The sequence below is a fragment of the Haliaeetus leucocephalus genome, unplaced genomic scaffold, assembly GCF_000737465.1.
Source record: "Haliaeetus leucocephalus isolate CR32 unplaced genomic scaffold, Haliaeetus_leucocephalus-4.0 Scaffold251, whole genome shotgun sequence".
Taxonomy (NCBI): domain Eukaryota; kingdom Metazoa; phylum Chordata; class Aves; order Accipitriformes; family Accipitridae; genus Haliaeetus; species Haliaeetus leucocephalus.
This window is the reverse complement of record NW_010972687.1, coordinates 6104032-6116736: the sequence shown is the minus strand read 5'-3', so window position 1 is coordinate 6116736 and position 12705 is coordinate 6104032. Positions and strand designations below refer to the sequence as shown.

At 40.8% G+C, this 12705-nt stretch overlaps 1 protein-coding gene across 1 annotated transcript in view; it reads left to right on the top strand.

Annotated features, from left to right (window-relative positions):
- The first annotated feature begins 958 nt into the window (after positions 1 to 958).
- The window catches only part of SLC28A3 (solute carrier family 28 (concentrative nucleoside transporter), member 3), a 42777-nt gene continuing 31030 nt past the window's right edge, over positions 959 to 12705 (top strand). The window contains exons 1-3 of the mRNA XM_010568741.1: positions 959 to 1015; positions 1603 to 1620; positions 9138 to 9239. Coding sequence (XP_010567043.1) covers positions 959 to 1015; positions 1603 to 1620; positions 9138 to 9239 — 177 coding nt within the window. The remainder of the gene's footprint in view (positions 1016 to 1602; positions 1621 to 9137; positions 9240 to 12705) is intronic.

Genomic DNA, 12705 nt, shown 5'->3' with positions numbered 1-12705 from the left:
ACAGGATGAGGCAAAACTCATGACAGTTTCAATCCCCATGTAGAAAGCTGGGAATTTAAGCACCTAATGTGTACATAAATATATGTTGCTGTATTTCGAAGATACAGAACACTTCCTCATTTTTGTTGTCCTTGAAGACAAAAATTATATTCATTGAAATCTTCTTTGACGTTAGTGTCTGTAATTCTGCTGCTAATTTCAGTGAATTTACACAGAACAAGCTGTAAATACAAAGTCTATAGGCAACCAAAAACTCTTACCAAAAGGTAAGAGACTCAGCTGATAGTTCTAAGAGTATAACTTTGCCCTACTGCAAATAGCAAGCCTGAAATCCTGCATTAGAAAACTCTTCACTTAAAGGTGAGTAATCTGAGGACAGATAACCAAATGACCCCATGCCCTAAGATTTGGCATGCCCACTGAAAATGCATAACCGATATTTGTTGGAGGTGTGGGATTTGTTCCTTTTCCTTTGTTTTCTCTTGCCAGATAAAGTCCTTACCCACTATGAAATTTAGAGACACAATAACATTGCAGAAACAGTGACTTGCGAATAGCTGTAAAAAAGACAAAAACTGTGTTGACCTCTCAAAGATCTGGGTGGGGAAGATTTTCCCCCAAGCAAGTGAGGAAAGCCAGAAGTCATATAAGTAGACACATTTGCCTTTGGGATGGCCCAGAGATATGAATGCCTCTTGTGGCTTGCAGGAATCCTCCTTTCTTGTCTCAAGAAACATTTAATGCAGTTTCCCACGCTGGCCAAAAGGGGCTGTGCCAGGGGAGCGAGAAGGTGGAGCTATGAGTGAGCAAGAGCAACCTGAGAGTGACTACAACAAACTACATTTGAAGTGATACTCACCGACCCTGTGGATGGATTAACCAGGTGCTTGCTGCTGTTGCCCTGTGCTGCAAGTAGCTTTCAACATCCACCCAAAACTCTCCTGCCCATGCTAGCCACATGGAGCTGAAGGAGACCACCCGTGATCACTCAGGAGTGCACAATTTGGCCTTCCAGGTAAGTGTGGTTTCCTTTGCTTTGTGGGGAAGAGGAAGCACTTAAAAACGATAAACCGTGCTTACTTAGAATCATAGAATCGTTTAGGTTGGAAAAGAGCTTTAAGATCATCGGGTCCAACTGTAAATTCTTCAGTCCCTGTACAAAGAGAAAGCAATTTCTGCTCTCTGCCTGCAGATGTTTTACAACACCCCACATGGTTTGCACTGATATCCTGCCAAAGTACATGGCTTTTGTATAAAAAGCTGGATCACAATCGACACATTCAGGAGTAGGCTGTGCTTATTGCCTTCATTTCCTGCCTGGTATACTGCTATCTTCCAAAGTCTTCTGACTCAGTAATATTTCATAGGCTGATGGATCTCACAACTAGCTCATCCACCTCCTATCTGGTCTATCGGTTGATGCTTTTTCCTGAGGATAGGTAATTCACAGTTCTGTTGAAGAGGAGGTCATCATTATGCAGCAGACAAATACCTTATCAAAGCAATGTATATTAATGAGAAAAATAATAATGTAATCACATTAGGATATATCTTCTTTCTTCCAAGCATAATGTAAGTGCAATTGTCTTGTTCTGCTCCCAGGAAGAGCACAGAGAGGAGGTAAGTAGCCAACCCAGAAGATTCTGTGTATTACATGCATAAAGTAATGTTAACAGCCATTTTTAAAATGCAGGTTTCAAAAGCAGAAGCACCAAGTTAACCAGGTAGTTATTGGTTCTCAGTGCCCAGCATCCCTGTGCTTTCATTTGAATTAGAGCAGGGACAAACAGAAATTTGTAAACCCACAGCCAGGCCAGGCTGTTTCACTGTAATTGTCACTGAAGATAGAACAGCTCCGGGAGAAACAGTGGCTCTAAGGAGTGGTGTGTTAGCAAAGTATCTCTTGCTTTCCTCCACTGCCTCTGATCCTTACACTGCCCCTGAGCTCAGCTAGCAGGAAGGGTAGCACGTGAATGGGCGTGAATATCAGCCAACACTATTCAAATAACACAGAAAGGTCTTTGTAGATGCTAAGCATGTGGAATATTATGTAATGCCAGTGACATCCAACCACTCTGTATATTTATTCATTGGGCTATAGAGACAGACAAGGAATAGATTGATTTGATAATCTGCCAGTCAGGGAATATTTGTGGAATGTAAGGGAGTTAGGGTCAAGTCCCTACTCCAGTCATTAGTTAATAATTCACGCTGAGTGGGACAGTTTCAAGAGGAGACAGAGATAACTCTTAAAACACGATAGCCCAGTGGTTAAGGCATTCTCCTGGGTAATCAGAGCACCCCCAATACATCTGTGCTTCAGAGCAGATAGACAAGATAGCAATTTGAACTTGGGTCTCCTTCAGTTCAAGTGAATGAGATAAAAGAGGGCTTCGTCTTGGCTGCATTTTCACACAAAATATGTGCCTAAGATAGTGCAGTCAGCTTCCAAAGTCTGTGCCTACAGACTTCCAAAGTCTGTGAAGGAAGAAAGAAGTCCCTCCTTAGCTGCAGAAGCTCTCTGCCGAATGCTCTTGAATGACCTAAGCTGAAAATCTCCTCAGTAGTCTCTGTGGAGCACAGTACTGTGACTCAGGTTAATCCTCTGCCTTATGCAGGTAGTTCACCTGGGCAATGTGCAGGGAACCTAGGTGCTTCCTTTTCTGTCCATTGCAGAGGTCTGCAAGAGCCTCTATTTGAATTTAAATAATTCAAATGCCAAAATCATGGAGACTATCCAACAATGAAACCTGGGGCCCGAGTCAAGTTTTCTGGTTACTTTTTTGTCCTGGAACACCACCAGAAGGTGTTCAAATTTACATTTACACTGTCTATCTCTGACTCAACATATAAGTCACTCCCTAGAGAAAATAAGGCACAAAAGGAAATAGGTAAACTTCTGCATATAGAAAAATAAATCACTTCACAGTAGAAGCCACTGAGAAGAAAACAATCTCATCATTTTTTCTTACTTTCTTGTATTTGAGTTTTTCTTGCACAAAGAATGAATGCTTTTCTACCTCCAACATACCGTGTCTTCTAGTACTAAGCAATGAGTATCTTCTCTAAACCACAAAATATAAAAAGTTCTGGAAAGGGATTAATTTAAGCCATTTTAAGTGTCTGTGGGATTGCACTCCATAGGTACCTTCAGATGTACCTGAGCCATTCAATGATTAATGCACAAAGGGATAGAAAAAATAAGACACAGATAAAGTAAACTCAGGTTAGGTAGGTTGTTTTATAAAGCAAATAAGTTAAGAGAACAGCTCTTAACGTAATACAAAGCAGATCAAGGCTAACAAATGATGGATGAAGGATCATATCAGAGCTTTATTATGTCAAGAATGAGAGGCATTGTGCCTTCTGTTGTGGAGAGACTCTTTAACAGGACCAAAGGGTTGTAATACCAGAGTAATCTGCTTTTCAACTAGTCGTACAAATGGTCAAAGGGGGGTAACTGTTTGAGCTCTTCTCAATTTCACATTGGCTATTGATATTTAAACACAAACAGCCTTCTGTACTATGATAGGATTTTCACTGCATCACAGAAGCATAAAACTTTTTTCAACTGTACTGTAGCAGACCCTCAGAAACCAGTTAACCAATGTTAACTTTCAGAGAGGGCACGCATCCATGTAGCGTAGGCTTCTATTAACACCATCAATTACATTTCAAAAAATGCATGATCCTGCAAAATATCAGCTACTTCTTCTGTACACTACGCAGATTCCACTAGAACTGTTTATAGGCATAGCATCAAAAACTGCACGTCCTGTGTTATTGCCTTCTGATAATGCCAGTACCTGGGAGACTCAGAAGCAACTTTTAATGTCATTAACAGCTCAAAACAGTCTCAGAAGAAAACAGACAACAGAAAACAGACAACTCTCTCTTTGATGTTAGGGACATCTCAGTTACTAACGCCATTTGGGTGTATTACAATGAGTAAGCTTCCTGTACTGGTTTTAACAGTATGCATAGCTCTAGCCACACTGCCAGTCTTCCCAAGCACGCTCCTACTCTTCAGCGCAACATAACGTTAATAAAACCCCAATGCAATTGCTAAGACCTACCTGCTAAATTTACCTGCTTTGGATGCTACCTCATAGCTAGAATCAACAGATTGCCACACTGTTTATACCCAGACATTCAGGTTTTTAACATTTTTTTTTCCCCTTAAATATGTCATGCAGTTTAAGGAACCTAAATCATTATCCTCATAGTCTCATCGCAATTCAGAAGATTGTTCATGTTAAGTGTCTACATGCTAATGTAATACATTCTGTATCTATATCTACAGTAATATCATACATAATGTACAGAAATACTACTGTGTCTCTTGCATTCAATGTGGTTCAGTTAACTTCTCTCTGATGGCACCAGCTTGCGCATCACTATAGCTGCCCACAGAATTTTCTGCTCAGAAACCCTGCAACACTAACAGTAACCCTAAAACTGAGATTGGATTTACCTAGCTTGTGTTTAGCCCTTATTTAAGAGGCAAAGGTTTTACCTAATCAGTTCTGATGCTTCAGATGTCTGCTAATGATGACATTAAACAACGAGTCACACTTATTCCTCAGGGAATTATAAGAGTTGGCTCATAAAAAGGAATGGTATGTGAGATGAAAAAACTCCCTGACTTTTAAAGGGAACTCAGAGGTAAACACAAAATAAATGCAATGCAAAGGGAAGATAACAGCTGATAAATATTTATTGTTCACTGGCCTCCTATTGTCAGCGTTATGATGCATTAAGTAGTCGGTACCTGTTTCTGTAGCAGAGCACACCATACTCTTAAGAAGCTGACTTGAAGAAGGAGCCCCTTTAAAATTCTGCCTTTTACTCACGCTGCATAAGGATATTGGTACTGCCATAACATATGCAGCTTTTGTACTCCATTTCATTCAAACAGGCTTAAAACATATCCTAAAAAATGCCATTTATTTCTGTGTTTATCACCATTCTCCACACTTCCTAGATACTCTTGTCTGGTTGGTTAATTAAGACTATAGGCACTATTAAGAATTTACATTTCATGGGCATTGTTGTTGTAATTTCCCTTTAAATTATGAAGACATTGCACTGCATAACTCCATCAGATCCAGGCAGGAAATTATGCAGTCCTTTTCCAAATTCTCAAAACTTGCTTTCCAAAGCTATGCTTTTTGGGGAAAAAAAAAAAATTAACTGTGACATACTACCTGGTCTCTTACAGGAAACAGTGAAAGTTAGTTATACCTTTAGGGTCTTTGCTTCTCATGCTAAGTAAATATTCCTTGTGAAAACCATTTTTAGGATTCTTGTCCTTGTTATTCTCATTGCGTTCCTGCTTGCCATCAACAGATGTTTTGAATGCCATCATTGCAGGGGTCATGTGCACCTTGCTATCTTCTCAGGAATGTGCAGATCTTTTTTTCCTGTTTCAGTTTTTCTGGATTTTGCTTTCTGCCTCCCATACATTTTGCTTGCTTTGAGAGCAAAAGGATTTCCTATTTCTTTTATTATGGCCAGCTTGTGCCAGTGTATCATTTTAACTTGTTTATCCTGCATTTCAGGAAACTATCCAACTATCCTACTCAATACTGACAGCTTAAGCTTTTAAAGAAAACAGTAATGTTCTCAGAGGTGGGTGAGCCTAATTTGCAACCCATTTCAAAACACCTCATGAGGATTTAGCAAGCTGAATTTAAATCTGGCATTACATGTTTCTTATCTGCTGTCTCTACAGCTCATTTACTATAATTTAACACATGGATAATGAACATTCATCCCTCCTGCCCTGTACACTGAATTTTATCATTTGACAGGAATTTATGAATGCTGTGATTATTGATTGAAAAAAATTTCCTCAATATTTAAAATGCATTTTAACTCCTTCAGAATCATGACATTCTGGCTAGCAAAAGGTAGTACATGGGGGAAAACTTCGATGAATGATCTTCAGTTACACTGAATATTAAAAGAATAACAAAGTTTTGAACTGTAAATCAGATGGCTTCATTTCAGCTGACTGAATGCAATCAGAAATCCAATGAAATCCAACATGATAACTGAAAATATTTGCTTTTGAAGCATCTGTTTTCCACTGAGTTCCTTAAGTACTCTGATTCTAATCTCCAAAGCTAATGTAACTACCCACCCTTAAACCATAAAGAGTTTAAGCAGCTGCCTGGATGCTCTCTCTGGTAGCCACTCTGTTTTCCTCATTAACTGGCAGGGGCAGAAAACCATCTACTCTAAAGTGTGTGCTGTGGTTAAAAGCACAACCAATAAAAGTTATGAGCTCTTTGCAAAGCCAACCGTCCCTCGAAAGGCAGGGAGGAGATAGAAGGGAAGGTCAAAGAATGTCGTTATGCAAAAAGACAGGGCAAGTGAGCTGCTCATCTAGAGGGAACACAACAAACATTGAAAGAGCACTTGACTTACAAGTATGCGATAGCTCTATGCCCTTGACTTTTAATTTGATGTTTTACAAGCAGGAAATTCTGATCAGTAAAAGTACATCAGACTGTGAAGGCAGAAGTGCAACTGTGAAACGCTTTTCATATTGTCAACATTCAAAGTAAATGGATCAATTATGTAATCCTTCCAGTGTGGCCAAAAGGAAAGAGAATTTTCCCATCCAAGTTTCTCTAATTTGGTTTTAACTTCCTGCTTCCTTATGTCACTACAGATTGAGTAGGTTCAGGAGTGACTTGGCGTATTGCAGGATCTGGCCTGTGCTCACAACAGTGCTGTGCTAGCTATAGTCCCTAAGGCTTGAACTCTCATTTTCTGTTGCAATGTTTTGCTCTGCAGGCATTTCCAGGGAGGTGGAAAATGATACTGAGAAAATGAGGTAGAAGCTTTTCAGTCCGTGCTGGGTGCTTAGGTAGCAATCTGCAACAGCAGCTGACAAGCACAGACAGATTAACATTTTGGTGAGGAGTTCCTTCAGCAAACTCAGAAAGACTCTAAGCAAATAGCAAAAAGACAGTTTTGTTTGTCAATTGAATATTGCTATTTGTATGAGAAATTTAAAAGAATTCTTTTTCTTCAAGGGGTGGGGCTAAATAGCATGCATTTTCACCAAACAAAATAAAACAATTGTATAAGGGGGTGGATGAAGAGATTGTACTTGAAGAATGAGCTGTGAAATATAAGAAAATTGCTCAGCTTCATGGCACTTATTCAAAGACTGTTTTAGTCAACAGAAGTAGTCTCTAACTGAAGTAAACCTGTTATCAATAGTAATTAACCAGTTTCTACTGAATTTGGAATATGCCAGAAATGTGGTATGATCATTTGAAATGAGTGCTTTTTATGCTTGCAGAAAATAACACAAATCTATCATTCTGCAGTGCAGGCTATTTAGAGTTCCAGCAATCATGTGATGCTCTTACTAGTTTTCTGTTACATTACTCATACATTCATATATTTTAATTACTCTATAAATGAAACTCTTATGTAATTATTGCAGTTGAGCAGTGGGTTGGACAAAGTGACTTCTAGAGGTTTCTTCTAATGCAAATTATTCCGTACTTCTGTTGCTTCTAAATAGCAACTCACATGCTTGCTGTTTTTCACATGTTTTCTGACGAAAGTCCTAAGAAATCTTTGCTTTCTCTTGCTCAGCAACTAGTATAGAAATCTTCAGAGAGGCTATCCCCAGGGGTGGGTGGGTGTCAATTACAGAACTGTGCCACTTTGACTTCACTATGCTGTCCTGTATAGTATTTTTAATATATTACATCTCAGTGCTACAGTTAAGCACTGCTTCTTGTGATAATTCTTTTTTTGCACTGTATGGAGTGTTCAGTAGAGGCTTTCATTGTCAACTGCAGGGCAGCTATGGCAAACTCCTAAGACAGCATGGTTAGAAGGCAAACAAGTAACAGGGATGCTTTTTGAAAAATAAATACCTCCTTCTTAAGGGAATGCAAAAATACTCTTCTCTTAGAAGGAAGGGAACTGATGTAGCGGCATCTGGTTTATCAGTGCCACAGCAGGTGAATCAACAGCTTCTTGCGACTTCCTTCTCTTTCCCCAGACACACAATGTTACAGAAATGCTTTTACTGAAATGGATGTTTTATCATGTTTGGAAGCAGAGTATCTTTAAGGCAAATATGTTACTGAAAATAAAAGTGTTCTGGTTGCTTCTAGGGTCATGTTTCTGCTAAAAAGCAAAATTTAATTTATGTCTGGTAATACTGCTTATTCCTGCCTTTATCAAAATTTACTATGATTAAGCTTATTTTGTATTGTTCATTTGGAAATGATCATTTTCTTAGAGGGCTAAATGTAGATACTAATTTACTGGTTTTATTACCATGTAAATAATGAGATACTGCATGCAATATAACACAGTGAAGTGACCATACCGTAACTGCTGCCATAAGAAACCACTGAAATATAAAACATTTATATCAATTGCGGATATGAGTTATCTGACACTTTGTTTAAGCGGCTTTCTTATGAAACCAAAATAAGAACCAGCCCTTCAAGGATCATTAAAAAGAAGTAATGTACTCTTCAAAACACTAAGAAACAAGAAAACTCAGCTTCAGAACAACAACAAAAAAAGTAGAAGTAGTGGACCTGGTTATGGCTGTCTTCAACTCTCAGTGCACTCTGATAAAAGGTACACCGCAGAGAATTAATGTAGTAAAGTTAACTGCTCTCTTTAAACATACTCTGAGTGTTTTGTTCCAAGAGCAACAGAAGTATGTATTTTAAAAAAATATGTATTTACTGCATATGCATAAGGAGCATATGCACTGCAGCAAAGATACTAACAACCTGGGAAAGGCCCAAATAGGCCGTTGCCCTTGGTGTGGAGACGGGCTCTATCTTTGTAAACTTGTTGAACCAGTCCTGAGGCAAAGGGCAGCACCAGGAACACATGTGAGTTTGGGTCAAGAAAACAGCAGAATCACATTATTCAAGCACCATCCATGACTGACGCAGCTTTATGTAATAGTGCAGGGACTTGAACTCCTGAGCTCTGTACACTGAGTTTCGGGCTCCCTGTACTGGTAAAGTAAAACAGGGAAGAACAGGCATCAGAGTATAAATTAGTTCTTACTGCACAGTAGAAAGCTTTCGGCTTTTCATTTGAACAACACAATTTCTGGTCTTGTCATGCCCCAGAACGACAGTGAAGGTGTGCGTGTTTTAAGACCAAAAGGTCTCAGAGAGAGTTCACAGAGAATCAAGAATTCACCAGATAGGAAAACTGTACATACTGATGAGGTATGTTTTTTTTCTTTTTTTTTTTCTTTCAAATAACCTTATGTAAATTTATAAACCTCAAATTCAATGTCAGTAATTGGCTGTGATATCCAAGACAGATATTTTAACAAAACCTGATTTTTTTTTTAAATTCATAAACTGACAGGGAAGTGAGTTCTGTTCTCAGAAATACATTAAGAAAAAAACACAGAAAATGGGACGTGTAGGATTCAGAAAAATTATTTCTAATGTCAAAATGGCTTCATACAAGATACAAAAGAGGCATGAGGAATGGTCATCAGAGGGAATACTACGGACTAGGAGTTAATATAGAAGGAAGAAGAGAAACTGGAAACATTTGGTTTAGTGATACAATCTTTCAGTCAGACAGGGAATACATGTTATTAAATACCTACTCATCCAGAAGAGGGGAAATTTCAGACAAACACAAACTGGAGGCAACAGCTCTGACATACAACTGACTAGAAAAAGGAGAATACAATACAGATGACTTCATAATAAACACATCCATTTTGATTTCTTTTGACTGTACATTTGTTTAACCCCACATAGTGAGTAGCTCACTATGAAGACATGAGAGTGAGGTTAAAAAACAGAGGTATTTTACTAGTGTCATGTATTAATATTTTCACATCCACACCCCAGAAATAAATAATCTGCTACTCTAAAAGTTCCGTTAAAAACTAGTACTTTCCCATGTTGTTATCATATCTACTTGCCAAGTTTGTTGATGGTACTTGAAGCAGCACATAAGAAATAGAGAGTTCCTGATGCTGTGGATATTCTTTTCTGTCTTCCAATGGTTTTTGCATATGATCAGAGGCAGTAAAGGCATGTTGCCAAAGAAATGCCTCTGCTCTCAGAGTTGAAGTGATTCTAGATTTTCAGTGATTTACAGGATCGCTGGGACTGTTCTGATATGCACTCCTGGGAGCTGGGCTGGGATCTGCAATCCTAGGAAAGGAAGGTTGTAGTCAGTGCCCATACCTTCCTCTTCAAAAAAAGCCAGCAAAAAGGAAAACGTCAAACACAAAAAAGAATAAAAGGACTTTCAGAACTGATTGAAACTGTTGAAAATGGAGAGAAGTAGTGGCAGTCAATGAAAGCTTGATTTAATCAAAGAAAATAATTTCCCACTGAAAAGGTTCAGCTGAAAGCTTTCAGCCACTACTTTATGCAAATGTAGTAGAGATACGTGTACCCACACCAACACTTTCTCAGGCACACTGTGACTGAGGCAGAAGAGTTTGTTCTGAGGCTTTGAGAGTATGGACTTTGCTGTGCCCCTGCTGGCACAAGTCCACACGCTCCACACAGCCCTTGGGTTAGCCTCAGCAAGGGCCAACACTCCCCAAGAACCAGATCTGGTATTGTGTTTGGCCATGAAAAAAAGAATAAAAGGGGTTTGGATCCATTCTCCCTTTTCCTTGTGTATCTGCACAGTTAGGCACAAAGTGATCTTTGATTTCAGACTTTCTCAACACCTTTTAATGTAGACGTAGGAAAGCATTTGTGACAATAAAATAGCAACCTAATAATATTCTGAGCATATTTAAATACCTTGTAGACTCACACTGTGATGCAAGATTGATGCTTTTTATATTGAACTATTCAAAAGAAAAAAATAGGTTATTCTCAAGACAAACAGTGTATTTCACAAATTCAGAAAGCCAGAGACCAAGCTGTGGGTGATCCAGGCAAGCTCCTGGCCCAGGGAGGATGCTGTGGCATGGGGAAAAGCAACAGGGGAGCACGGTCTGTCCGGAGAAGCATGTGAAGTGGGTGCACTGGGGATGGTGGGGGAGTTAGAGGCAGGAGGTGTGGGACATGGGCTTCAAGCTGTGACCAGGAGAGAGGGCATGGTGCCACAGGGAGCGCAGATGCCTGCAAATGTGAAAGTATGGCTTTTCAACCCAGAGGGCTGGACTCTCCTGATTTATAATGTAGGTTCAAAAATCTGTGAGGTATACTGGCATGCATTATACCCCCAATTTAAGCCCAGGAATAAATGATATTTCAATACTATCAGCACTTGGTGTCCCTCAGGTGAGAAGCCCACATTCTACAGCTGCTGCGAAGAGTGCTCTCAGTTACCATAAGTAATAGCAACTTAGTAGGCGGCAGCATCTGCATTTTTCAGGTTTGCTTTATTTCACAGTCAAGACCAAAGAGAGAACGAAATCGAGTTTTGCAAAAATGCGGCCTTAAGTTACGTTGCAGCTCCACAGAGCCACAAGACTCCCACCCCCTACCCCCGCTTCCAAAAACTGCAATTGAGGACTGAGACATTCCTGTTTGTGTCACGCTGAGCTTTCTACTAGAGGAATGAATAGTGGCTTCTACATACATACTCTTCTGCACCATTTTAATTACTGCCCATGTGTTAATTTTGGCTTTGAGCTGGTTCAGTTCTCTCAGAAGGAACCAAGCGAGGGCTTGCTGGGACTTTCGGACATGCCTGCAGCAGGAAAGCGAGACAGAAGTCAGGGACCAGGGCGAGGTCTGCTCTGGGCCTTGCTTCACACAGCCCTTTCGGGAATGGGTCTAGCATAAATAATAGTGACACAAAGAGAAAAGGTAAATTCACCTGCAGAATGCCACGTCTCCAAGTGGTGGGGCACAGCGGGCCAGCTCTTCTCAAGAAGGTAGGACATGACCACCAGCTCGGGAAAACACTGTCTGCCTTCACTGTGGCCCTGGCTGGACACCCAAGGGCAGGCAGCCTGTCACGCTGCCCTGGCACAGCATTAAAATGAGGAGGCATGAGCGTGGCCATGTGCAGTTACGCTCCTGCCTTTGAATGCAACAGGCGCCTGCCCTGGGTCCCCGGCCCCTCCATGGGCCCCGCCATGAGCATGGAGGTATGTACCCGTGGGACAGGAGCTTTCTCTCTGCCCCTCCGGACCAGGCCAGGGGAAGGAAGGTGGGGTGGGCACGGCAGCCCCTGGCAGTGTGCACGCAGCTTCGGGGGGGCTGTGCTGCTCCCAGCCGCCTCAAGGACAGTCCTTGAACACGGTGGAGGTCAGACTGTGGTTGTTCAAAACCTTTAATGCAGCTGGCTTATGTGGATTCAGGTAGCAAAAAGGTGTGTTCCTGATGAAAATGTGTTATCTGGGTAAAAAACTGGCTGGATGGCCGGACCCAAAGAGTGGTGGTGAATGGAGTTAAATCCAACTGGTGGCCAGTCACAAGTGGTGTTCCCCAGGGCTCAGTTTTGGGGCCAGTTCTCTTTAATATCTTTATCAATGACCTGGACAAGGGGATCAAGTGCACCCTCAGTAAGTTTGCAGGCAACACCAAGTTGGGTGGGAGCGTTGATCTGCTTGAGGGATCTGGACAGGCTGGATTGATGGGCCAAGTCCAATTGTATGAGGTTCAACAAGGCCAAGTGCCGGGTCCTGCACTTGGGTCACAACAACCCCATGCAGCGCTACAGGCTTGTGGAGGAGCGGCTGGAAAGCTGCCC